Source organism: Eublepharis macularius, chromosome 2 (assembly GCF_028583425.1).
Source record: "Eublepharis macularius isolate TG4126 chromosome 2, MPM_Emac_v1.0, whole genome shotgun sequence".
In the NCBI taxonomy this organism is placed as follows: Eukaryota; Metazoa; Chordata; class Lepidosauria; order Squamata; family Eublepharidae; genus Eublepharis; species Eublepharis macularius.
In genome coordinates this window covers 17,856,137-17,881,519 of record NC_072791.1, presented here as the reverse complement: position 1 = coordinate 17,881,519, position 25,383 = coordinate 17,856,137, and the positions used below count along the sequence as shown (strand labels likewise).

Genomic DNA, 25,383 nt, shown 5'->3' with positions numbered 1-25,383 from the left:
TATTGTAATCTGTGGTTTTGCTGTAAGCTGCCCTGAGAGTACAGGAAGTAAATATTTAAAATCCAATAAAGTCACTAAACTAATTTACAGGCATTGGCATTGTCCGGGGGGTATGCTATTAGATCTGTTAGACTTGGGTTCATGTTTTGGGTGGGCTAGGTCAGATCATGGGTTTGGATTCAGCAGATAGAGGGGAGGGGGCCAGTTTTCTTGATGTCTGCTGCACACTTCTGACTCTCCGTTACCATGAGGAGTTCTTAGCAGTTCCATGTCCCCCAGGAGCAGCATTTCAGGGAGAATTTGGGGCTGCATTGTGAGGGGGGCGGAGTAAGTCATGCTGTGTGGACAGATGTCCCATCTTTCTGTGCAAAACTTTGGTGGATCCAAGCTATGATTTTTCAATGTGTTTATTGACCTAATTTATACCCTGCTTTTTCCCACAATGGGGACCCAGAGTGGCTTACAGCATTCACCCCTTCTCCATTTTATCCTCACAACAGCCCAGTGAGGTAGGTTAGGCTGAGGTTGAGTGACTGGCCCAAGGTCACCCAGCAAACTTCTGTGGCGGAGTGGGGAAAGGTGGATGTGGGGATAAAAATGACATACCCAATGTAAAATAGTAAAGAGTCCAGTAGCCCCTTTAAGACTAACCAACTTTATTGTAGCGTAAGCTTTTGAGAACCACAGCTCTCTTTATCAGATGACGAAGAGAGCTGTTAGTCTTAAAGGTGCTACTGGACTCTTTACTATTTTGCAGCTACAGACAAACATCGCTATCTCCTCTGGATGTATGCCCAATGCAGGCCTCTTTGAGTTCCGTGGAAGATGGATGGAGGGGGAGAAGGCTAAAATGTGCTACGTTTTCCCTGTAAATAAGTATGTAGCCTCTGGTAAAAATGAGTCAAGGAAGCATGCCCTGCAATATCCATATCTTCTGCTGTTAATATTTTCTTATGTTTTTATTCAGTCAAAAGTCATATGCTGTGGTGGGAATGCCACCATTCCCCCCACCCCCACTTCCTTTCAGTGACTTTTCTGAGTAAATGTTCTCCCATGTCTTTCAGATATCAGCTGGGAAAACGGCCAGGGAACCCGTTTTGTGGCATCTCTCTCTGCAAATAAAATCTTCCATTTCTTTCAAATGCTTTTGCCATCTGGCCAGTTTCATTGGTACTCGGGGGTATGCGATCTGGTGTTTGTATATTGGTTAATTATGGCGATCTGGAAAAACCCGGCTATGCCACTTCAAAATAGAGGATCGCGGATCGGATCTGGAAAGCCGTATACTAACGGTCAGATTAAACGGAGTTTATTTGGTTTAATCCAGCAAACGCTGCAGCCTGGCTTCTCCAAGCTTTTATTTCTTATTATTTTATTTAGGCATGGGACGGGGAAGGCAAGACCATCTCCTTTGGCACATGCCCTTATGGCTCCCCGTGCTCCTGGCTGGCTCCTCTCCTAGCCGCTCTACCTGCTGCCTGGCCTCACGCTGCTCTCCTGCCATGGAGCTTGCTGAGGCACTTCAGACCACTTTGTGTAGCTGCTCTCACTGACTGCTGCTCTGCCTCGGCTGCCTGCTTTTCTCTGCAAAGCAAGGGTCGTCGATTCTCAACTCACCTTCACCCCCTCTTGCTTCAGTTTGCAGTTGTCTGGTTTGACATCAGTTCCTTTGCTGTAGTTGGTTTCTGTTGGGCTTTGTTGGTTCAGCTTACATTAGGATTGGCAATTAGCCGGGGACTGCCTTTGCTTAAGGTTTCTCTTTGCTTGAAAAGCCTCGGAAATGCTTCCCCCATAGGAAACAATGAAGAGTGGCTGGGGACACCTTGCTCAGAGGTCCATAGAATTGTTCTCTGGGGTCCAGCTTTCCTGAAACTTGGGGGGTCTTTAGTGGACAGGAAGGGGTAGGTTCCCTGCAGATTTGATGAAGTTTGCTTGAAAAATGCACCCCGCCCCAACTCCGTGAATAATTTTCCCCATAGGGAATAATACCCGGATAAATTCAGATTCTTTAATCCTAACGAACTGGAGTATAGAATTTGTCCTGGATTTCAGGGATACAGAATTTTTATGGCATCCCTGATACCTAGGTCCAGATTAAGGCAAAAATTTGGGGGCCGCACACCCTTAATTGTACCGCTTCACAAACTGGGCCAAAATTGGTGTCCTCGTGTCCAACAAGGAGCCACCACCATTGGAAAGCCTAAAATGAGCAGTTTTAAAAATGCCACCAAGACCTCATCCTGATCAGGTCCACAGCACAGTGGCACAAAATGTTCTCCTCCCCCCCGCCCCGCATGTGTGCACCTTTTCAAGTGCCAAAACAGTACATGCGTGATGTAATTTTTAGGTTGACCGCACTTTGGCTCGGATCCCATGAATGAGTTTTGTGCGCACAAAGTAGCGTCTCCTTCGGAACACGCTTCCTCTTCCACTGAAACCTCCACTTGGCTGAGGTCACTGGTTTCCAGTGGGCCTTTGTGCAAATGGAAGTTTTAGTGGAAGAGGAAGCAAGCCCTGCAACAGAGACCAGCCTAGCGTGCTTGGAATTTTGCAGAGGGTCGGAGCCCAGCTACACAGAAGGGTGTTGCAACTTCCAGCTGGCTAACTACAAGCCTCCACGAATGTAACTTCTGGCATGGCCTGCCTGATGAGGCGAGGAGGGCCCTTTTCTTCTGCCTTTCCAAAAACAATGCAAAACTGATTTATTCAGGAATCCTTGTTTGCTCAGGTAGGAGGGCTGTACTGTAAGGAAATGGTGTAGCGACAGGTAAAGCGACAGGGACTGTGGACTACGTTACTGTTAACTACTGAGTAGTTTCTACATTGTTTAATACGTCGTGTTCAACTGCTTATGCATTGTTTCGGCATTGTTTTCAGTTCTGTATCGGGTTGTGCTTGCCTTCAGATTTCTGCAGTGTGTACCCTCTTGCATTGTTTTTGAACGTTCGACCTATGCTATGTAATCCGCCTTGAGTCTTAGTGAGAAAGGCAGACTATAAATGACGTAAATAAATAAGTATGCATCTCCTTCTTTACTAAGTGGTTCGTAGTTGAGTGTGTTTGGCTTCAGAAGTGAGATGTTTCATGTCAAAGAAAAATCATTTCATGCAAAAACAAAAATCTCTTACTTCATAGAATCATAGAGCTGGAAGGGGCTTTAACAGACTGTCGATTCCAACCCCCTGCCTAATACAGGAACAGCCTAAAGCATCCCTGACAAGTATTTGTCCAGCCACTCCTTGAAGACTGCCAGTGAATGATAACCTACCACATCCCTGGGCAGCTGATTCCAGTGTTGAACTTCTCTTTATATGAAGAAGTTTTTCCTAATGTCCAGCAGGTATCTTCCTTCTGGTAGTTTAAAAACAAACAAACATGTTTCAAGTCCTATCCTCTGTTGCCAACAGGAATAGCTCCCTTCCCTAAGTGACAGTCTTTTCAATACTTAAAGAGAGCAATCATGTCTCCCCTCAACCCCCTCTTCTCCAAAGTTCCCAGGTCCCTCAGTCTTTCCTCATAAGGCTTGGTCTCCAGGCCCCTGATCATCCTGGTTGCTCTCCTCTGCACCCGTTCCAATTTCATGGTAAGCCAGCTGCTACTGATAGCTCTGTCACCAGTGATAGAAAATCCGTGGAGCAACAATTTAAGTTTCTGAGAAGATTTAAATACAATATTTTTCTTTCTTTCTTTCTTTCTTTCTTTCTTTCTTTCTTTCTTTCTTTCTTTCTTTCTTTCTTTCTTTCTTTCTTTCTTTCTTTCTTTCTTTCTTTCTTTCTTTCTTTCTTTCTTTCTTTCTTTCTTTCTTTCTTTCTTTCTTTCTTTCTTTCTTTCTTTCTTTCTTTCTTTAGGCTGTTTATAATAATAGTAATAATAACATTTGATTTGTATAGTGCCCTTCAAGACAACTTAATGCCCATTCAGTGGTTTACAAAGTGTGTTGTTGTTATCCTCACGACAATCACCCTGTGAGGTGGGTAGGGCTGAGAGATCTCTGAGAGAGCTGTGACTGACCCAAGGTCACCCAGCTGGCTTCAAGCGGAAGAGTGGGGAATCAAACCCAGCTCTCCAGATTAGACTCCTGCCGCTCTTAACCATTACACGAAACTGACTCCTGGTGGAAAGGCGACCCTGAGGAATAGTGAGGGGTGTGTGTCTGCAGTGGGAAGACAGATTGAGTGGAAACTGCCACTTTAGGTTGTGTATTAAAATTAAAAAAATGAAAAGTTGAGTTTCTTGATTTTTAAATTGAGTATTTACTGAAATGGTAGTTTTTAAAAAGCTTCAGTATCTCTCATTTTCCTTTATACAGTGCATTTTATGTGGTTACCAGAACATACTTTTAACCTGCTTTAAACTGAAACCTGAGTTTTAATGTAACTTGGCCCACAGTCATTGAAGTAATGGCTTTTTTTTAATGTAAAGGAAGAACCTCAAGCATTGTAAATTTGATGCAGTGGGGAATCTCTCCAGATTTAGAGTCCTGCTTCTCTTAACCACTACACCAAATTGGCTATTTATAGTTCGCCTTTCCCACTGAGACTCAAGGCGGATCTGAAGGTACAAATTTAATTTAAGAGCGTACAAGAATTGTGTATGTATTTGAATTGGTTAGCCCATACAAGTGTGCAGCTTGTTATATTTATGAGGTTTAAAAACGTAATTATCATCTCACATGGACACATGAAGCAGCTGTATACTGAATCAGACTATTGATCTGTGAAGGTCAGTGTTGCCTACTCAGACTGGCAGCATCTCTTCAGGGTCTCAGAGCGGGACCACAAGTGACGCCTGACACAGGTTGGACACTAGTCAGCTTCCCTCAAGCTTTGATGGGAAATGTAGGCGTCCTGGTCTTGCAGCTTGGCTCTCCGACTGCTGTCCAATGGACTTTTCAACTGTCACTTGTCCAACATTCCGCCAAGCTGCCTACATTTCCCGCCAAAACTTGAGGGAAGCTGGCAAGTGTCCAATCTGTGTCAGGCGTCACTTGTGGTCCCGCTCTCAGGTAAAGTTCTTTCACATCACTGACTACCTGAGCCTTTTTCAAAATTAGAGCTGCCAGTGATTGAACCTGGGACCTTCCGTATACCAAGCAGAGGCTCTACCACTGAGCCACGGTCCCTCTCCTCTCCAGATAATAATTACAAATAGTCCCCATATTAGAGTGTAGAAAACTCCTACATCCTAACATACCCAAAGCGTATCTTAACTTGTGCCAGTGGGAAAGATAAGTTTAAAAAGAAAAAGAAAAACATGAATTGCAGACTAGAAACCATCAACATTGTAGTAAGCAAAAGGGAGTTTTTTGTCGTCAGGATTTGAGAACAGTCTCCTGTCTGTACAGTCAGCATAATTCCAGAAAAATAACACAAAAATTGCAGCCTCTGTTAATCAGAGGTGGTAGATGGAGTGTATATATTCCAGATCCCTTTTCCAAAGTGTTTTCTGCTCGTGGTGATGGTGGGGCGGGGCACTGGAGGTAGACACTGGCTGGTTCCATACTATAGCCCTTTTGTACTGCTCAGCGCCAAACTAGACATTTAGGGCCAAGCTACAAGTGACGAATGACACTTGAATGGCAAGTGTATTTCTCCCTGTTCACTTGCGCTCCACTCGATCCACTTGCCGTTCAAGTGTCATTCGTCACTTGTAGCTTGGCCCTCAGATTGTTAAAAGAGTTGGGTCTGGGTTCCACACAGCAGCTGCAGGGAACAGCTTTGTAAAAATAAAGGAGGGTCAAGACAGGCTCGGAAAGCCACTGGGGTGGGGCTGGGCGGGGGGGGGGAAGGATTCTTGCTTCCCCGCCTCCAGCCATTCTCCCATGCTGAAACAGAGTTGAGGAGGGGAGATATTTCCCCATATTTGCTGTTCCATGTGAGCTGAATACTCCCATGTGGAGCAGCAAAAATGGAGGAAATAACTCCCCCCCCCCAGTACTTTTTCAGTATAGGAAAATGGCTTGGGGGAAGGCCAGAGCCCCCCCCCTGGTTCCGAGCCCAAACAGGGGTGCTCCTTTATCTATTAAAAGCCATTCTCTGCCACTGCTGTGTGGATGCAGGGAAACTGAGTTGGTTTCAAGGAACCCAGACCCAATCGTTTAAACATCAGAATGTCTAATTTGGCTATCAGGTACTCCTTTTCCAAGTTCACCTGTGAGTGAAATTATTGCAGGGAGTTTCTGTACATCGTTGGATAGTGCGCCATTGAAACCGTTCTCCTGGATTTTCCCATCTGCCCAATGGGTGGTTCTGTTCCAGCCGTAACTTGGCTGTTTCCTCTTGTTCACGGACATTGGTGGAGATATCCCACTATGATTTCTGGGGAAAAAATGTGATCTATTATTTCATGGTGCCAGGTCTCTACTCCCCGTTCTTATAATGCTGATTAGAAACTACGAGCTCCGTCTGTCTTAAATCCATATTTTCCTTACTGGACTCCACATCCTAAAATGTGCTAATTTTAAATAGCGGCCTAGTACCAATTTTTTTTCTTTAAAGCAACTTCAGCAGATGTTGCTACACAGCTTGGGACTATCAGAATAGTACACCATCTACTAGCAGTTGTAGACCGATGTGGGAGGTGAGTGGGATCCTATAAAAACCAGGAGTATTACAGGAGAATGGGTCAGTGTGAAGATTAAATGCATCCTGCTTTGGAACTACCTGCTGTTTGTTGTGGTATCTGAATTCAACAAACCGTGACTTGTTCTCTTGCTTTTCATTTGCAAACAAAGTACGAATTGCAGTGTGTCCAATTCAGATATTGCAATGAACTGCAGATAGTCCCAAACCAGGTAGCGTTCAGTTTCTGTACCCTGCTCCCAGGTGATGACATACAGAAGACTTCTTGACTTGTTCTCCTTATGAACAAACATCGTTTGTTCACCATGTCTGACTGCAGTGAAGGTAACTGTGGGCAGAAGTAGCCGTGTGAAATACATGTCACGTTCCGGAAAATATTACAGTTTCTCTAATCTGAATCATTTTATGGAATATTAATAGCTGAACCTTCACTTCTCTTTGTTTCTCCATGATTTGTAGAGAACTGGAGGTTTTCAAGGATTGAAGCAAGCTCTTTTCTTGATTTGAGGGTGTCAGTTTAGATCCATATCAGTTTCTTTTGTAGACTGTTGGAGGATTTTGAGGGGCGTGAAGGGATTTGAGAGTTATCCGTGTGTAGAATTCCTCTATGCAAGCAGTTCTCAGACTTTTTGAAATGGGGTCTTCTTGCAAATGAACTCTGTGCTACTTTGCCTCTCCAACATACACAGGGCAGGAATCTCACATAGTTTAATACTAAGGCAGTTTGTATTCTATTTTTCATATTTAACGCTTCAAAATCTATTAGTATAACTGAGCAACTTGCTATATTTCATGGCCGTTTCAAAAACACAGACCCAAATTTTGCCATTGAATTTCCCTCTGGTTGTTGTGGATTTTCCGGGCTGTATAGCCGTGGTCTTGGCATTATAGTTCCTGACGTTTCGCCAGCAGCTGTGACTGGCATCTTCAGAGGTGTAGCACCAAAAGACAGAGACACCAAAAGCAGAGCTAGTGTAGGATGTAGATCCTACAATATTGTAGGATCCTACAATAGCTCTGCAGAGAAGATTAGCATATCAAGCACCAATCCATATGCAAAAGAACCTCCTCAGGATACAGTGAAGCCTCCCTCCATTAGCATTCCACACCCTGGAAAACTCTTACAGGATGACTCAGCCCAACCCCACCGTCCTGAGTAGATATAAATTACCTGCCAACATCTTCTCCACACTGTGACACTGAGAGATCTCTGTCTTTTGGTGCTACACCTCTGAAGATGCCAGTCACAGCTGCTGGCGAAACGTCAGGAACCACAATACCAAGATCACGGCTATACAGCCCGGAAAATCCACAACAACCATCGTTCTCCGGCCGTGAAAGCCTTCAACAATATATCGAATTTCCCTCTGCCTATCTCACCTGCCCCACAACCCGCCTATAAGAGTCAAAAGCCACTTTTGACTCTTGACCTACAGTTTGAGAAAGCACTTCTGTACTTTTTAATGAATTGATACTGTATATAGTTTTAGATATTCATTAAGTAGTTACTAGTATTTGGAAGGAGCAAAAGACTCAAGCGAGGACACCAGAGAGCCAGCATCGAAATATTGTAAATAAATAAATAAATAAAGGGCTATTGAAACAGCATTTTTGAACGGCCGTAAAAACTGTTTGATGCATTCTGAAAGAGAAAATGTTGTATAGTGGGTGTTTTCTATTTCCAAGCAAACATTTCCATTTCCCTCACCTCAATGTTTCCTGGACATGTACTCTTGTTCTTATTTTTGCTTAAACAAGATGAGAATTGCTTCCAAATACATATAACTAGGATTGGGTTCTGAAGGAGTTAATAACCCAGTGTTCTGATTTTTAAAACTTGTGTATACTAATTTCTTATTTTTAGTACAGGCAACAATTTATTCTTGGCCGTTACTGATCATTTTCCACCAAAGATATAAGAATAAAATTACTCTTCATCTGGATTTATGGGTTAACCACATAATTTGTTTTAAACAAGGGAACTAGTAACATGCGAATTAAAACACTGAATTCCTACGAATAACATTTTAGCATCTGTCTTTTCCAGCAGTCCTTTTGTTCCTGTTCTGTGGGCTTAGTTTATTTGCACTGTGAGAATGAATCTGGAAAGATCTCAACTGCGAATCTGAGTTTCTGTGCCCTCCCGCCCAAAGTCATCCCACATCTTTAAATGATCATCTATAGATGGTGATAGGTGAATGTATAACGTGCTGCTATGTTTGTAATTTTGATAGTGGTATTTCCATGGTGCTAATAGATGTTTTAAATGAATGATATGTATTATTTATATTTTAATGGCTATTGCTGGTGAATTGTGTAGTGTGTTTTAAATTGTTGTGATCCGCCCTGAGCCCACTTGGTTGGGGAGGGCGGGCTATAAATTTAAATAAATAAATAAATAAAAAGATTCTAGTCCCTGTTGCTGTGAAGATAACACAATCATATGTGAGCAATGCAGACTTAAGCTGCTTGCTGTTGGACCCATAAAGGATACACTCTTGTTGCTTTCCTGAAGCATTTCTGATACAAATGCTCCAAATGGATTGTTTAGGGATTACTTAAGAAATGAAAGCGATGGTGGGATTCTTCTTTAAGGGGAAATGCATATTCCTTTCTACTGTACTGTTAAATGCAGATGTTAACAGAAAAGAAAGAGCCCTTTTCTCCCCTATCAGCTGTCTTTCATAAGAGCCCCGTTCAATTATTACGATTTTTGGCTTCCCAGCTGCACACAGGGGGAGTTTGTGCTATGTTCAGGCCCCTTCATCCCTGCAATTGCCATTTTGTGTGAATAGGACAACACGGGTATTTTCCAGCATCAGTAGATGTGATCAAAACCCCAGGTTTTTGAGGGTACATGTTTGTGTGTCTAAAGCTGGAAAATACGAGCATTGCCATCTTTGCACAAAATGTCAGCAGTGAATATTGGGAAGGTTGTACGTAGCATGCTACCCCACTTATGCAAGGTTGGAGCATGAAAAATTAAAATCATAGTGATTGAACGGCACTAGAGAGTATGGCTGCTACATATCGTAGGCAATGGCATGAAGAAATCCTAGCATGTCTTCCAGTTCCACTGTTAGAAGCTGATGCGAACAGATTTTGCTTTCTAAAACATGTGCTTCCTTGGCAGGGGTGGGACGGGGGAGTAGTGTGATGGGTGGAGCATGTAGCTTAATGCTTTATGTATCCCCAGTACTATTTTGAATGAAGAACAGTGGCTGGACCATTAAAGTACGGCCAGCAGCTCCAGTGAGAGTGGAGTTGCTGTTTTGCTCTTTATTTCATGCATTGTGAACAGTCCAGAAGTAAGACGAACCTTCCTGAATAATCTTTCCACTAGTTCCCATATGCTAGTCTGTGCGTTTAACAGAAGATTTGCAATGTGGAATAGCAATTAAATAACTTGGTAAAGTTTTTAATGAAAACAGAGTGATTTTTTACAAAGTGTGGCTCAGGAGATGTAAGAGTGGTGTGTGTTTTTAGGGCAGGAAACAATCTAGGGTTTTTTTGCTCGGTCTAACTAGTGGTTTGCCATATTGAGGCTGTTTCCATATTTCATGCCTGAACCCTTTGAACCTGCTTGAACCACAGCCTCCCCCCTCCCAATTACTTTACCTTCTCTGGTTCCTTTCGTATTCTTCATTGCGTTAATTGTTTTTCCCTTTTGCTTTGAAAGAGCGACAAGAAATTTGTATCCTGCCTCTGAATTTATAGCTTCTTATTTCTGTATCTTTTACCGCTCGTTTTGTGTCCATTGATAAGTGGGTTTCTTTCTTTTTCTTTCAGGGATAGTTGAAAAGGGGAACAAGGAAGCGGGGAGCCGTGTTCTGTGCAGCGGGGGCTGAACTTCTGTCGGTCGCTTGCTTGAGAGACGCCCTGCCATTATGAATGAAGTAGCAATCGTGAAGGAAGGCTGGCTCCACAAACGAGGTAAGGGCCAATCCTTTCTCCTTCTTCAGTAGGTGGGACATGGTCCACTTTTGGCCGACCATCTCAGAAGGTTCCAAAGATTTTCATACTGGGAACTTGTAGTTAGAAGTTTTCCATGGTGATCGTATCCCTTGCCTAAAAACCAGTCATCCGCCATTCCTTTACCTGTTCATCTCTTTGCTACTGCTTTCTTTTCTCTTCCCTGCTCCTTTTATAATTGGTAAAATCCATGAGGCGCTGCCCCGGGCACTTTCAAAATATGCAATGTTGTATCAGAAGACCATAAAATAAAAGCAATAATAAATGGTCATGGCATACAGTAACCCAATAAAACAATGAATTGAGTAACATTTTTTTAAAGTACAAATAGTTTAATTTTGAAAATTCTTCTTATAAATGCACCTGCATGTGGTGCGAGGCAGATGGGATCCTTGGAACAGGGACTGCTGATTTTTCTGTTTTAGAAGCCTTGTGGTTTTACTTTAGCAAGTGAAGCACATTTATAGGAACTGGCAACCACTGAATGAATTACAGGGGTTTCTCACCTCATGGTGCGATCGCTGTCAACAAAGAGACCCTGGATGTGTCGCCCTGGCCTTACTGATTTGGGGGAACAGAACAGGATCCGGGAATGAGCTGGTACGTATTTCATGTTAATCTAGAACGAAGCCATTTTGTATACAAGACCCTGAAGGAGCAGTCCGGGTGCTGCTTAGAGTGCCTGATGGATTACAGCTAAGGACTTAGAATGGGTGGTCTAGGGTGTTGGGATTTGGCAAGATCTAAATTCTGGTCATTATAGGGGCAATATATTTGGTTTGATTCTAAGAGACCTAACCCGGAAGCAGGGGTCATTTTGTAGAAAAAGAGCTGGAGGAACTCATTAGCATAACTCATTAGCATGACTCATTAGCATATGCCACACCCCTTGCCATCACCGGAAGTGTGTCATTAGCATAACTGTTTTGCATATGCCACACCCCCTGACATCACCTATCCTGGCTGTTTTGGACCCAATCCTGACCATTCAGGACCGAAATGGCAAAAAGGGGCTGAAAATGCCTCCAAAGTGGCCCCAAATGGTCAGGATCGGGCTGCTGCTGAGTGGGAGAGTGATCCACCACCCATCAGAGGCCCGATCCAGGCTGTTTCGGCTCCAATCCAGGCTGAAACAGGCCCAAAATGGCTGAGAGTCAGGTGGGCGGGGCCACCTGACATGTGACCTCTTTGGTGAACTGCCGGAACTGCGTTCCTGCGCAGTCCCCCTCGAAATGAGCCCTGCCCGGAAGTATAATTTGGCCAAGAGTCAATCCTGTTAAGAAACTATAAAAGGCTTAATTACTAGCGAGTCCGCGTGGCACACAGATGCACAGCCTTGCTGTTGTATAGCTTTGTTTCTTTCATTGCTTACTAGCTAGCTAGCTGTTGAATGTATAATTCTAATTATTCGTTAGCTTACCTTCCTTTAGCAGTTATAGATAAAGAATATTGTTCATTAAACAACTCTCACCTTTCATGCCTTTCTGCCCCACATAGGATAGGGTAGAGTTGCGTGGTTGTGAAAGATAGGTGAAGCTTCGCTGAAGATGCAGGGCCTAAAGGAGAGAAAAGCAACATAGTGGAAACGCATTGATGGGACTGGGTGGAGGAGAGAAGAGTGAAGAGCCAATAGGAAGCTTTTGCAAAATGGAAGGAATGCCAGGATATGATGGAGGAGAGGAGAGAAGCTTTAGAATGACAACTAGAAGGCTGAAGCTGAGTGATAAGGAACCAGTATATAAGGAGAAAGGGGTAGCGGCGTGGGCGATCTTTGCAATTACCTGTTTCAGAATAAGAATTTGTCTGGTTTGCAATGCACGAATGTATCATGAGTCAAGCGTTCTCGCTGCACACACCTCCCCTGTAAATCAAATGCATGCTCAACGGGGGAATCTTCCCTTGAGCAGAAATTGTACGTTTTCTCTGCTTTTTGTTTCAAGTCTACACACACACACACCCTCCACACACTGCAAGTTCTGGACTCCTGCACAGCGCTGTCAGAGATTAAAACCTCTATAGAGTCATACATTTTTTTAGAAAACTCTGCAGTTCTGGAACTACTGGCCCAAAGGTAGCAGCTGAAGCCTTGGGTACGAGAGAACTGTGCAGTCCCTGAGCTTGTCTTAATAAAGTTTGGGGAAGCTCTCTGGCTAGAATGAGCTGCCTAGGCCAGAGTCCTTTTATATACTTTGGGTAAGCCCAGGGCTTTTTTTCAGCTGGAACGTGGTGGAACGGTGTTCCAGCACCTCTCGAAAATGATCACATGGCCGGTGGCCCCGCCCCCTGATCTCCAGACAGAGGGGAGTTTAGATTGCCCTCTGCGCCGTGGTGCAGTCACATGCTTTTAGGGGGCAGGGCCACCAGCCATGTGATCATTTTCGCCAAGGGCGATTTAAGCTTTACAAAAACTCCCCCCTTGTTCCAGCTGGTCCAAAGTGACGTCATTGCGTGGTCCTGAGTTCCACCACTGAGTTCCACCACCTCTTTTCCCAGAAAAAAAAGCCCTGGGTAAGCCCCCACCCCTGTAGCCTGTAGGAAAGGCTACAGTATAGTCATCAGTGTCAAACTAGAATCTAGGAGACCAAGGTGAGAATCTCCACTTTGCCATGGAAGCTTGCTGGGGTGATGCTGGGCCAGTCACATGCTTTCAGCCTAACCTAAGTCACACGGTTGCTGTGAAGATAAAATAAAGGCAAGGAGAACAATGGAAGCCACTTTGGGTCCCCATTGAGGAGAAGGGCAGCATATAAATAAGATAAAATAAATATGACCGCAGTTAGAGATCCCCCCCCCCCAACAATCCTGTGCAAGAATATATAAACGTCTCCTTTCTGGGTATTATATTTACCTTGTTGAGGATAACTCAACACCTTACTGTAAGTTCTCACTGTGGCAAGTTCTCACTGTGGCAAGCAAAGAGGCAGGCATAAGATCAGGTGGGGGAACTCAGTGGGTTGCCCTAGGAGAAAATGGTAGCCACGCCTCCTGATCTCCAGATAAAGGGGAGTTTAGATTGCCCTCCGTGCTGGCATGGAGGGCAATCTAAACTCCCCTCTGTCCGGAGGTCAGGGGGTGGGGCCACCACCCATGTGACCATTTTCAAGAGGTTCTGGAACTCCGTTCCACCACATTTCAGCTGAAAAAAAGCCCTGCATAAGATGTTCTTTTTAAACACAGTTGATGAGTTTAGCTCCCTTGCCCCAACTTCTCCCCAAGGTGTTTTAAATGCCGGTTGATTGCTTTTACTACTAGCATCCTGCCCTACTACTCTCATCAGCTTTATGAGCTCCAAATCACCCAGAAATAAGATGTCTGTACTAGGTTTTGAACCCAGATCTTTTTTTATCCTAGTGCAACCATTTGTGCACTGCCTTGCATTGGCCTTTCTCAGTAAGGTTTGGAAGACTGCACATGGTGTATGTCTGGCTGATTCCGCACATGTTGGATAATGCACTTTCAATGCACTTTATCAATCGTTTGAGGTGGATTTTTTGTTCCGCACACGAAAAAATCCGTTCCAAATGATCTATAAAGAGGATTGGAAGTGCATTATCCAACGTGTGCGGAATCACTTCCCAGTCTTGGCAACGACAGCTTTGTAACATGATTCTGATCTTGTGCGACCCGCCTCCAGGTTTGTGGCCTGAGGTTTTCTTTTGTTTGTATTTGTGCGAGTGTATAAGTTTCTTTTTAATCGCAGCTTTCGGGGTGCAACAATGGCTGTATAAAAATGTGCTCAAAATCGGGAAGATTGGCTTGACGAATCATCAAGGTTTTAAAGCATAGCCAACCGCAGGATGTTTCTAACCCCAACGTCTGATATTCTAAGCTTGTGAAACATGTTGAGGTTATAATTACAGCAATGAAGGCTTTCGAGAAAGGAGAATGACAGATTAAGAACTGGATTTTTTTTTAAAAAACCATGGGCCTACTCTATGGTTAAGATTCCATTTTTTAAATTTAATTTTATACACAGATGTGTAAAGGGAAATTGGTTGGATTCCAGCATGAATAAGTGATGTGGCTGAGTTGTTTATTATCATTATTGTTATTGTTACTGTTACTGTTATTGTTATTAAGTCTACGCTTCCTACCCATAGATCACCATTAGATTAGGCTGTATAAGAGACACTTTGGTTGCTCAGTTATTTGTGTATAGTCTGCCTTTCTTGCTGAGGCCTGAGGCGGATTTCCATTTTTAAAACAATGCAAGAAGAACAGCATTAAACCATATAATAAACACTGCAGTACTATAGAGTTACAAAAATTAGAAAACAATGCAGTAGAAACAGTATGAGATATAAGGGATGTAAAAACCAGATTACAGAAGTTAGAAAACCATGCAGTAAAGAAAGGAAATGCGCAAACAGATCACCGTGTTAGTTTAAGCATTTAACTTCTAGTGTGCTTTAATACCTACTGAAAAGAATCTGGAGTTAAGGGTAGAAAGGTGTTTTCAAATTTATTTAATATCTCTTTTGACATCAAGGGCAGGCATCGCACGGACCATCTTCTCTAAGCGCCTGTTAGAATCATGAGAACCTCACTTTTTTACTTTAAAATATGCAGCCCTCACTATTATATAGGTTACTTTTTAAAAAACAAGTTTGACAGACTCTCTTACCGGGTGTTAAATTTTCTGCTGAGGCTTCAAACAAATATACTGAACAGAACAGAAATTGCATGTTTTTTTTAAAAAAGTGTCTTTTTTGAGTTATGGAACTTAGGCATCATAATTTTAATGTTCAAATTACTAGGTTATAAATAGTCGGTGTGTATGACTTTTAAGGCTACCGATTTTCCTATTTGGGCATTCATTATGTGTGTGTCTGTATGGATAAATTTTAAGCTTGACTACTGGTTTGGCTTCTCCACTGTCCATAGCCTAATAACTCACCATATTCATGCCGATTTTATGTGAAAACTGGAAGGAGGAAACTTCATCTAAACCTCACTGAAGGATTTTCTTGTGGCACCTCGAAATTTCCATTGTGGCCCTTTCCCCGGCTCTAAATGGAGAAATGAAATGATACTCCTTCCTCTGTGTTTGTCTTAGTAGTTCCTGGCAAGCCCCATGAGTCAGCCACTTAAAGGAAGTGCTACTTCCAGTACAGCAGATGTTGATTTGTGGAAAGACCAGTCATATCCCATGACCTCAAGCCTTTGGCTTGCAGATCTCATGAATGAACTCTTCAGCTCTGAATGGGACGTTGAGTAGCCCTGTGACCCGCGTTGCAACGGCCCAGGGTTTAGTCACATGGAGGTACAGAAGCACTAGTTACAGAACACTTCCTCTGTTTCTTCCGCACAGTGCACAAGAGCACACAGCAGCAGCCATAGCACGTGGAAGGGAAGAAAGTCTTTCAGGGAGAGACTGCATTCTTATGACTGCTGAGCATGAGGTTGACTGGAGTGCATAGCACATAATAATAGGGGTGTCTACCTTCACAGGGTAGTGGTGTTCATGTGTGTGTGAGTTTTACTGGAAGGGTTGCCAGTTCCCATATGAACCTGCGCATCAGTTAAGATCTAGCTCAGAGAAGGATTATTTTGTATACTGTCATCTTCAGAGGGAAGGTGATTGAGGTTCACAGACAGAGATTTTTGGTTGTTGTGGATTTTCCGGGCTGTATCGCCATGGTCTTGGCACTGTAGTTCCTGATGTTTTGCCAGCAGCTGTGACTGGCATCTTCAGAGGTATAGCACCGAAAGACTGAGATCTCTCAGTGTCAAACTCAGTTCTCCAGCCGTGAAAGCCTTCGACAATATATAATTTTTGGGTTGGGGCACCTCAATTATTGAGCTGTCTCCCCAAAGTGATACGCCTGGTGCGGAGCCCAGTTTGAGTTTTAGATGCCTAGTGGAAACATTTTGTTTTGTTCTTGTCCTCTGGCTGAACTTTATGCAGTGGGTCTTAAAAAAAAAAACTCCTTTCAATCTCTTTTAAAAAATTAATTACACTTTTTTTTTTGCTCTGACCCATTTTAAAAAAATTCTTTTTCCCTGACCCATTGCATTGATTTTTATATGATTTCCCTCCTCGTTCCCATGTTATGGCTTTTTTACTGTGTTTTATTATTTTAAGTGGTGTTTGGAAACTGCTGATGCAACTGATGCAGTTTATGCGCCATAAATAACTAAAGATGTCCTCACCTTAATACCCTAATGTGATGCTATTTTATGGGAATTCGGTGACATTGCCTTTAATCCAGGTGTGTAAATTGCCTCTTGCCTGCCTGATTTAAGGCATTGAGGCAGGAAAGTTTTGGTTTTTGTTACGAGTTAGAATAACACTAGTTTCTCACAGCGCATGAGAGGGGGAGGGTTGACACACGGGTGACCCTCAAGGCATCATGGGGGGTTTCCCCCACCTGCTCATCATCATTCTAATCTTCTTCCAGCTTGAGTTAGGAGAAGACCAGAGCGACTTGAGATGGCACCCAAAATTTCACATGATGATCATACAGGCTTGCCAGCTTCCAGGTGATAAAAAAAAAACAACACCAGGGAACCAATTCACAATAGTTGTATATTCTGTATATCATATGAAAGTGCAAAAGTGCAGTAGTGCAATTGTACAGTTAATAAATTCACAATACAAAAATACACAATATGGTCATATTCAGTACACCTATCATTGAAAAGTCTTTGTCGTCCGTACAGTTCATTACATTCATTTAAAGTGCCAAGTGTCTTATTTTGATGGAAAGCCGAAGGTGGAGAGTCATAGAGAGGTGTTGTATCATTCACAGTCCAATAATTTAAATTATTCAAAAAACGCCGACGGGGATGTGCAGGCAAGTACCATTAACCCGTTTCGTGAGTAAAAACTCACTTCATCCTGGGCATGAAAGAATTCAGACTGGACACACTGTAAATATAAAATGCAATCAGCAAATACATACATAATATTACATATAAAGATACATTTAAAAATCAAATACATGTTCACTTACAATGTGTTACAATCTCCAGTGGGGTAGGGTTGCCAGCTTCCAGGTGATAGCTGGAGATCTCCCAGAATTACAACTGATCTCCCGGCAACAGAGATCAGTTCCCCTGGAGAAAATGGCTGCTCTGAAGGGTGAACTCTGTGGCATTATACCTCACTGAGGACCCTTCCCTCCCCAAACTCCACCTTCTTCAGGATCCACCCCCAAAATCTTCAGGAATTTGCCAACCTGGACGTGGCAATTCTGTGATCATAAGATTTTAAGCTCCTTTTTCTTGGGTGCCTGAGCAGTCAGAGAGATGCCAATGTATGCTGAAGGGCTTTCTCGCCCAGTACAGTGCTCTCAGCCAAGGTTTGGGTGTTGGGTGGGAAGGCCAGTGCTTGGCAAAGGTCACTGTATTCTCCAGACTGCCCCCGCAGCACAATGGGAGGGGCACACCTCAGTGTCGGGCTGGGTTGCTACGGCAACCCAAAATGGCACCTGAAATCTCGTGAAACATACACGCTTATTGACGTGTGTTCTCTCTCTTTCTGCCTCAGTTGGGCAATTAGGAGGGTTTTTTCCTTGCATATCTTGAGATGCTTTCTCTTCTTCAGGCCTTGGCCTGTTCTGCAGATTTCACTATCCCCACCGGATCAGCCCATTGAGATTAGACGCAGCGATGCCTTTTAGAGAGTGTTTTCTGTTTCTCAAGGTGCTTCCTATACCTGTAATCCTTTTGTGGCAACCCTTTGATAAACTTCCTTATCCCTGAGGCTTATGAGATTGCCTACTGTGGTGGGCAATTTTCCATCCCCCTTCTTGAGCACCAGCCACCACTGTTTCCTTCAACAGGAGCCAAAATGAGGACAGGGGTGGTGGTTAAAAGTGACATCATGACGTCACTTCTGTTTGTATGCAGAAGGTGACAGTTTGACACTCTATGACCCCCCTCACCCCAGCATTGCGATGTCACTTTTGAGTGAAGCTGGAAGCGACATCATCCAGCATTGCCCTACCATAGGATTGCCAGGTCCAAGTTGGGAAATTCCTGGAGATTTGGGGGGTGGGGCCTGGAGGAGGTGGGGTTTGGGGAGGGGCCTCAGTGGGGTATAATGCCATAGTGTTCACCCTTCAGAGCAGCCATTTTCTCCAGGGGAACTAGTCTCTGTTGCCTGGAGATCAGTTGTAATTCCGGAAGATCTTCTGCTACTACCTGGAGGCTGGCAACCCTACCCCACTGCCACCCCGTTTTTGCTCCTGCTGAAGTGAGAGCCCAGCTGACAACCGTATTATCCCTGTATCATAGGTGAATTGATGCTCTGAGAGATCAGTGATCTGCCTAAGGATAGAGGCAAACTTCAAAGTGAGCCTTTCTAACTGGCATTTCACTCTCTCAAGGCTATGAAGACAAAATATTTGTGCCCTTGCACAAGCAATTTTTCCTTGTAACTTACTGTGTACTGAGCCTGGAGCTCAGAATGATTGCAACCTAGAGTGCTTTCAGCCAAAACAATGCTCTTTGTTGCAAGCCAGAACAGACAGACGACAGCAGACACTACTCACTAGATGACACCAAAGCTGAACAGAAGCCCTCAACATATACACAGAAACCCCGCCCCAAGAATAGCCAGTAACCAGTAGGAACATGTACTTTAAAATACCATCATTTGCATGAACTATATACAGTGTATAAGATAGGCAGGCCACTGATTGGTCTTTATTGGAGAGGACCGATTGGCTGCTGCCCCCAGAAAGTACCCAGTGAATGTGCAGACGAATGTAACCAATGATAGTGAAGTGCAGGCAAATGTAACCAATGGGAATTGCAGGCATGTGGAACCCTGGCATAACCTGAAGCTCAGTGTGTAACAGTAAATACTTTCAATATAGCAATTACCTTCGAGGCCTTGTTTGGCCTAATTCAGCCCAATACACAACACAACTATAACATGAGGAGGTTAGGTGGATCGATGCTGACCGGACTGGATTCTTTCAGTAAACCCTGTAGCTAAACCAGGGTTAGAATTCGGGTCTCAGTCCGTGTTTATGTACGCCTCACATTCTCTCGTCACAGGCTTAATGCTCACTTAAAAATATAATCCAGCGAAATCAGGAAAACACACAAGGAAAAAGGTAGGTGAACTTGTGAGTTAAGGCTCTTACAGCAGGCATGAAGAGGTCATTAAAGTGAAATTATTGCAGAGCACGTTCCTTTTTTGGGGTAACAAACAAAACCAAAGATGGAGACCACACAATATATAGTGAATGCCATAAGGACAGCCAACGGTCACTCAACTTGTGGCAAATGTAACGGAATCATAGATAAACTGACTAACCGGCCATAACTGAGTCATGTCTTGAAGGCTATCAAAGCTCCTGTGGTAGAGATTGTTCTTATATGGGTCCGTTGGTGAGGAGAGCCGATGCAAGTGGGGTGGGTAAGAGGGACTCAGAGACTTTGCTGAAATATTGGCTTGTGGTTTTTCTTGCCCTTTTAAATTTGAGTAATAAAATTGACCTTTAGTGGTAGGCAAGATGTTGGAGATACTAAGCAAGGATGAGATCACCCAAGCCCTCTGGTCAGAATATCTGATACTGGCTAGTTTTTCCATATGGGGTATCAGTTTTAAGCCAAACAAACGTCTGTTTTAGCTAATGGAAGTGATCTCCTTAAGAGCTCAACAAGAATACACTTGGGCACTGAATTGTAGAGCAGTTACTATCTGAGCCTCTGCCTTGCCCCTTAGAAAGGTGTTTTTCCATTGTTTTCCAATTTTATGTGAATGTCTGCATTTTCTGTATCTCCATCTTGAAACCCCAGGAAACCATAGTGAGACTAAAGAACTCATTGGAAATGTTGCAGCTATAACTGAGTGAAATGTCTGTCTAAGCCGGGGGTTGGGGAAATCGTGCCCCCACCCAAATAAACCACCACACATGATCTTTTCATCCAGCCCTTGAGCTGCTTAACAGTTCGTCAAGAACATCTTCTAGAGACCTGATGCTCTAAAAACGTTTTAAACGTTGAGGGTTGCATCAGGATTTCTGACTGTATCCACATGATGCCGATTTTCAGTGTTCCGTTGCCGCTGTGCGTACAAATGCGATTGGACGATCCATATGTTACTTTTCCCTGCACTTTCTGTGCCCCCAGCCCCACTTCAGCTGCCAGTGTCCCTCAACCCAGTGACTCCAGTGGGCTTTTCTAGGATTTTTTTTAAAAAATCAATAATTATATCATGGTTGTGATATAAGCTATAGTGGCTTTTCAATTACCTGTTAAACTATAGCAGTGTGTCAATTACATGTGTAAAATGACATACATAACCAATAACAGACTTATCACTGTAGTTTCTCCTTGTTAAGAGACACCAGTTATGGGATTCTTTTTTAAGGGGGTGGTGGCAGACTTATAGGCAAGCAAGCTGGCATTGATGTGGGCAGGTGCCCTCTTTCCCACCCAATTTGGTGGGAATTTAGGTTAACTAGGGCATTTTAGTTTCTGAGCTTCTGACACTTCTCTCAGTCATAGTTGGATATAGAAAGCCAGTATGTATGTGGCTAGAGAGCCAGTTTGGTGTAGTGGTTAAGAGCGCGGGACTCTAATCTGGAGAACCGAGTTTGATTCCCCACTCCTCCGCTTGAAGCCAGCTGGGTGACCTTGGGTCAATCACAGCTCTCTCAGAACTCTCTCAGCACCCCCCCCCCACCTCACAGGGTGTTTTGTTGTGGGGATAATAGTAGCATACTTTGTAAACCATTCTGAGTGGGTGTTAAGTCATCCTGAAGGGTGGGATATACATCGAATATTATTATTACGTCCACTTTGAATCTTCCATTTCCTGTTAGCAGGATTGTCGATCTATCTTACGCATTTTTGAGAGCCATTTTTTGAGTAGTGGCTAGCTAAAGTGATGGACTGGGATCTGGGATGCTCAGGTTCGACTCCCTGCTCTGCCATGGAAGCTTGCTGGGTGACCTTAGGCCAAGCAGTTCCTCAGGCTAACCTACCCCATAGGGTTGTTGTGATGGAAAAAATGGAGAAGAGAGTCATGTAAGCCGGGTTGCCACTGGGGAAAAAGACAAGGTATAAATGAAATAAAATAAAATATTTAAAAGGTCTCCAAGTAGTTAGTTTAAGCCTTCTTTGGTCGCACCGGCCTGATGATGCAATTATCCCTCCTGTCCTCTGGGAGGCGCTCATGCACTTCAGAGGGTTCCCCGTCAGTAACGATGGAGCAGGAGTGTTCTCACCAGGGTGCTGTGGTGTTCTCACCACAGCACCCTGGGGTTGGGGGACCTGGATGTAACTGCCACCATTGGCTGCCGCCGCCACCACCGTTTGTGAATTTGAAGAGGTTTCTAGGACATCTTCTACAGCATCTTATATGGTTTGTATGGAACAGTGTTTAGATTTGTGTGGTACAGGTGTGCATGCTGTCTTTCTGGGAGCCTTGTCCACTCATACTGATCTGAGACGCTTCTAAGACGGTGGTTTTACTGGGACCCATTTTAATCCTGTGCAGAGCAGCAATATGGTACTCAATGAGCTGCAGACTCATGACAGGAAATTGCATGACGTCAGTCATGTGTCAGGAAGAGGAGGGGCCAGGATCTCTGAACCTGTGTGTACTAAAAAGGAACCCTTTTCTTTGCTGAATGACCTGGCCTCTCTGTCTTTCTTGTTGGTTAAATGGCTGTGCTCTGAGCCAGCACTCTGCTGGTCCAACTCCCATTACTGCCATGAACTCTGCAGGGGGCATTGGGTAAGCCACCCCTCTCATCCCCAGCTCCCAGCTGTATTGTGGGGATAATAATAACACTGACTTTGTTCAGTGCTCTGATGTGACACTGATCTGTCCAGAAGGGTGGGGTCAGGAAGCAGTTTTCCCGAGGCTGATTAGGCAGGGATCCTGGAGGTTTTTGGCCATCTTCTAGGCATGGAGCAGGGATAACTGGGTGTGTGTGTGTGTGTGGTGGAGATAGTTGTGAATTTCCTGCACTTTGCAGGGGGTTGGACTAGATGACTCTGTGTGTGGGGGAAGGGTCGATCACTCTGTGTGTGTGTGTGTGTGTGTGTGTGTGTGTGTTTGGTAGAGATGTGAATTTCCTGCACTGTGCAGGGGGTTGGACTAGATTACCCTTGAGGTCCCTTCCAACCCCATGATTCTGCATACGTAAGCACACTGTTGTTATTAAAGAGAGGCAGGACAGGAGGCGTTGAAGCCCTTACTTTCTACAGACGGGGTACTACCAGCATGTTCTTCAAAAGAGCAACATAAACAGTGGCAGCTGTAAAGGGGGCTCATGTTCCCCTCCTCATCTCAGAATCCCAACGCATGAATTAACGATCGCTGCTCTAACAGATCTTGGAGTTCTTCAAGATGCAGTTTGAAAACTGGTCTGGCCTGGTGAAAATGTATGCGCTTTATGGAGTTGATAATACATTGTACTTATCAAAAAGAGTCCAGTAGCACCTTTAAGACTAACCAATTTTATTGTAGCATAAGCTTTCGAGAATCAGGTTCTCTTCGTCAGATGCATGGAGGGCAAGAAGAAACTGGTCAGATATAGAAGAGGAGGGGAGGAGAGAGAAGAGGCAATTAGGGCGTGAGAGGGAGGGTGCAACCAAAACATTCCTTTGCTAGTAAATGTAAACATCTCCTTTTGGTGTTGGGGTCAGTTGGAGTTTGCCCTGTTAGTTTGTAGCAGCAAAACCAATTCCAATGCAGTATAAGCCTTCGATAACCACAGCTCTCCCCGTCAGATGCATCTGACAAAGAGAACTGTGGTCCCCGAAAGCCCACGCCAGGTGTCACTGGGCTCCCCCAGACCCAGCCTCTGTAAAGGAAATCTGTTACCTGTGATAATGTGATAACCATTCATAGTCCCTATTCAGTCCCAGCTTGACAGAGTCAAATTTGCATATGAATTCCAATTCAGCAGCCTCCCGTTGGATTTTGTTTTTGAAAGGTTTCTGTTGAACTACAGTGACCTTTAAGTCTTTGATGGAATGTCCTGGTAGATTGAAGTGTTCTCCCACTGGTTTCTGGACGTTTCCATTTCTAATGTCAGATTTGTGTCCATTTATTCTTTTGCGTAGAGGTTGGCTGGTTTGTCCAATGTACAGAGCAGAAGGACATTGTTGGCACATGAGGGCATATATCAGATTGGAGGATGAGCAGCTGTAAGAGCCAGAGACAGTGTAGTTGATGCCATTGGGTCCTGTAATTGTATTCCCTGGGTAGATATAGGGGCAGAGCTGGCATCTGGGTCTGTTGCAGGGCCTGGTACCTGTGCTGGTGATTCTGCTGGCCGATTCATGATTGTAAGTGAGAAGTCGTTTAAGATTGGGGGGCTGTCTGTAGGCAAGGAAAGGTCTTCCACCCAGGGCTTCTGAGAGAGAGGTATCATTTTCCAGGATGGGTTGTAGCTCACTGATGATACGTTGGATGGGTTTGAGCTGGGAGCTATAGGTGACAACCAGTGGTGTTCTGTTGTTAGTTCCTTTAGGTTTGTCCTGGAGCAGACTGCTTCTGGGTACTAGTCTGGCCCTGTTGATTTGTTTCTTCACTTCATTTGGTGGGTACTGTAGTCCCAAAAATGCTTGTTGTAAATCTCTTAAGTGTGAGTCTCGGTCGAGAGCACTGGAGCAGATACGGTTGTAACGTAAGGCTTGGCTGTAGACAATAGACCGAGTGGTATGTTTAGGGTGGTAGCTGGAGGCATGTAGATATGAGTATCGGTCTGTTGGTTTCTGGTATAAGGTGGTATTTATTCGTCCATTATGTAGTTGTACAGTGGTGTCCAGGAAGTGTACCTGTTGTGTAGAGTGGTCCAGGCTTAGGTTGATAGTAGGGTGAAAGTTATTGAAGTCTTGATGAAATCTCTCAAGGGCTTCCTTCCCATGGGTCCAAATGATGAAGATGTCATCCAGGAATCTTAAGTATAGTAGTGGTTCCAGTGGATGGGAGCTGAGGAAGCGTTGTTCCAAGTCCGCCATGAATATGTTAGCATATTGTGGTGCCATGCGTGTGCCCATGGCTGTGCCATTAATCTGTAGATATAAGTTGTCACCAAATTCGAAGTAATTGTGAGTGAGTACGAAGTGACAAAGTTCAGTGGCGAGGTGTGCTGTGGTTTTGTCCAGGATAATATTCCGTATTCCATATCTACATGCCTCCAGCTACCACCCTAAACATACCACTCGGTCTATTGTCTACAGCCAAGCCTTACGTTACAACCGTATCTGCTCCAGTGCTCTCGACCGAGACTCACACTTAAGAGATTTACAACAAGCATTTTTGGGACTACAGTACCCACCAAATGAAGTGAAGAAACAAATCAACAGGGCCAGACTAGTACCCAGAAACAGCCTACTCCAGGACAAACCTAAAGGAACTAACAACAGAACACCACTGGTTGTCACCTATAGCTCCCAGCTCAAACCCATCCAACGTATCATCAGTGAGCTACAACCCATCCTGGAAAATGATACCTCTCTCTCAGAAGCCCTGGGTGGAAGACCTTTCCTTGCCTACAGACAGCCCCCCAATCTTAAACGACTTCTCACTTACAATCATGAATCGGCCAGCAGAATCACCAGCACAGGTACCAGGCCCTGCAACAGACCCAGATGCCAGCTCTGCCCCTATATCTACCCAGGGAATACAATTACAGGACCCAATGGCATCAACTACACTGTCTCTGGCTCTTACAGCTGCTCATCCTCCAATCTGATATATGCCCTCATGTGCCAACAATGTCCTTCTGCTCTGTACATTGGACAAACCAGCCAACCTCTACGCAAAAGAATAAATGGACACAAATCTGACATTAGAAATGGAAACGTCCAGAAACCAGTGGGAGAACACTTCAATCTACCAGGACATTCC

At 44.1% G+C, this 25,383-nt stretch overlaps 1 protein-coding gene across 2 annotated transcripts in view; it reads left to right on the top strand.

The window, feature by feature from the left end:
- AKT1 (AKT serine/threonine kinase 1) overlaps positions 1-25,383 on the top strand; it is a 159,571-nt gene that overhangs the window by 19,396 nt on the left and 114,792 nt on the right. For both annotated transcript variants that reach the window (XM_054970862.1, XM_054970863.1), the window contains exon 2: positions 10,371-10,514. In XM_054970862.1, coding sequence (XP_054826837.1) covers positions 10,469-10,514 — 46 coding nt within the window. In that variant the 5' untranslated portion in view covers positions 10,371-10,468. The remainder of the gene's footprint in view (positions 1-10,370; positions 10,515-25,383) is intronic.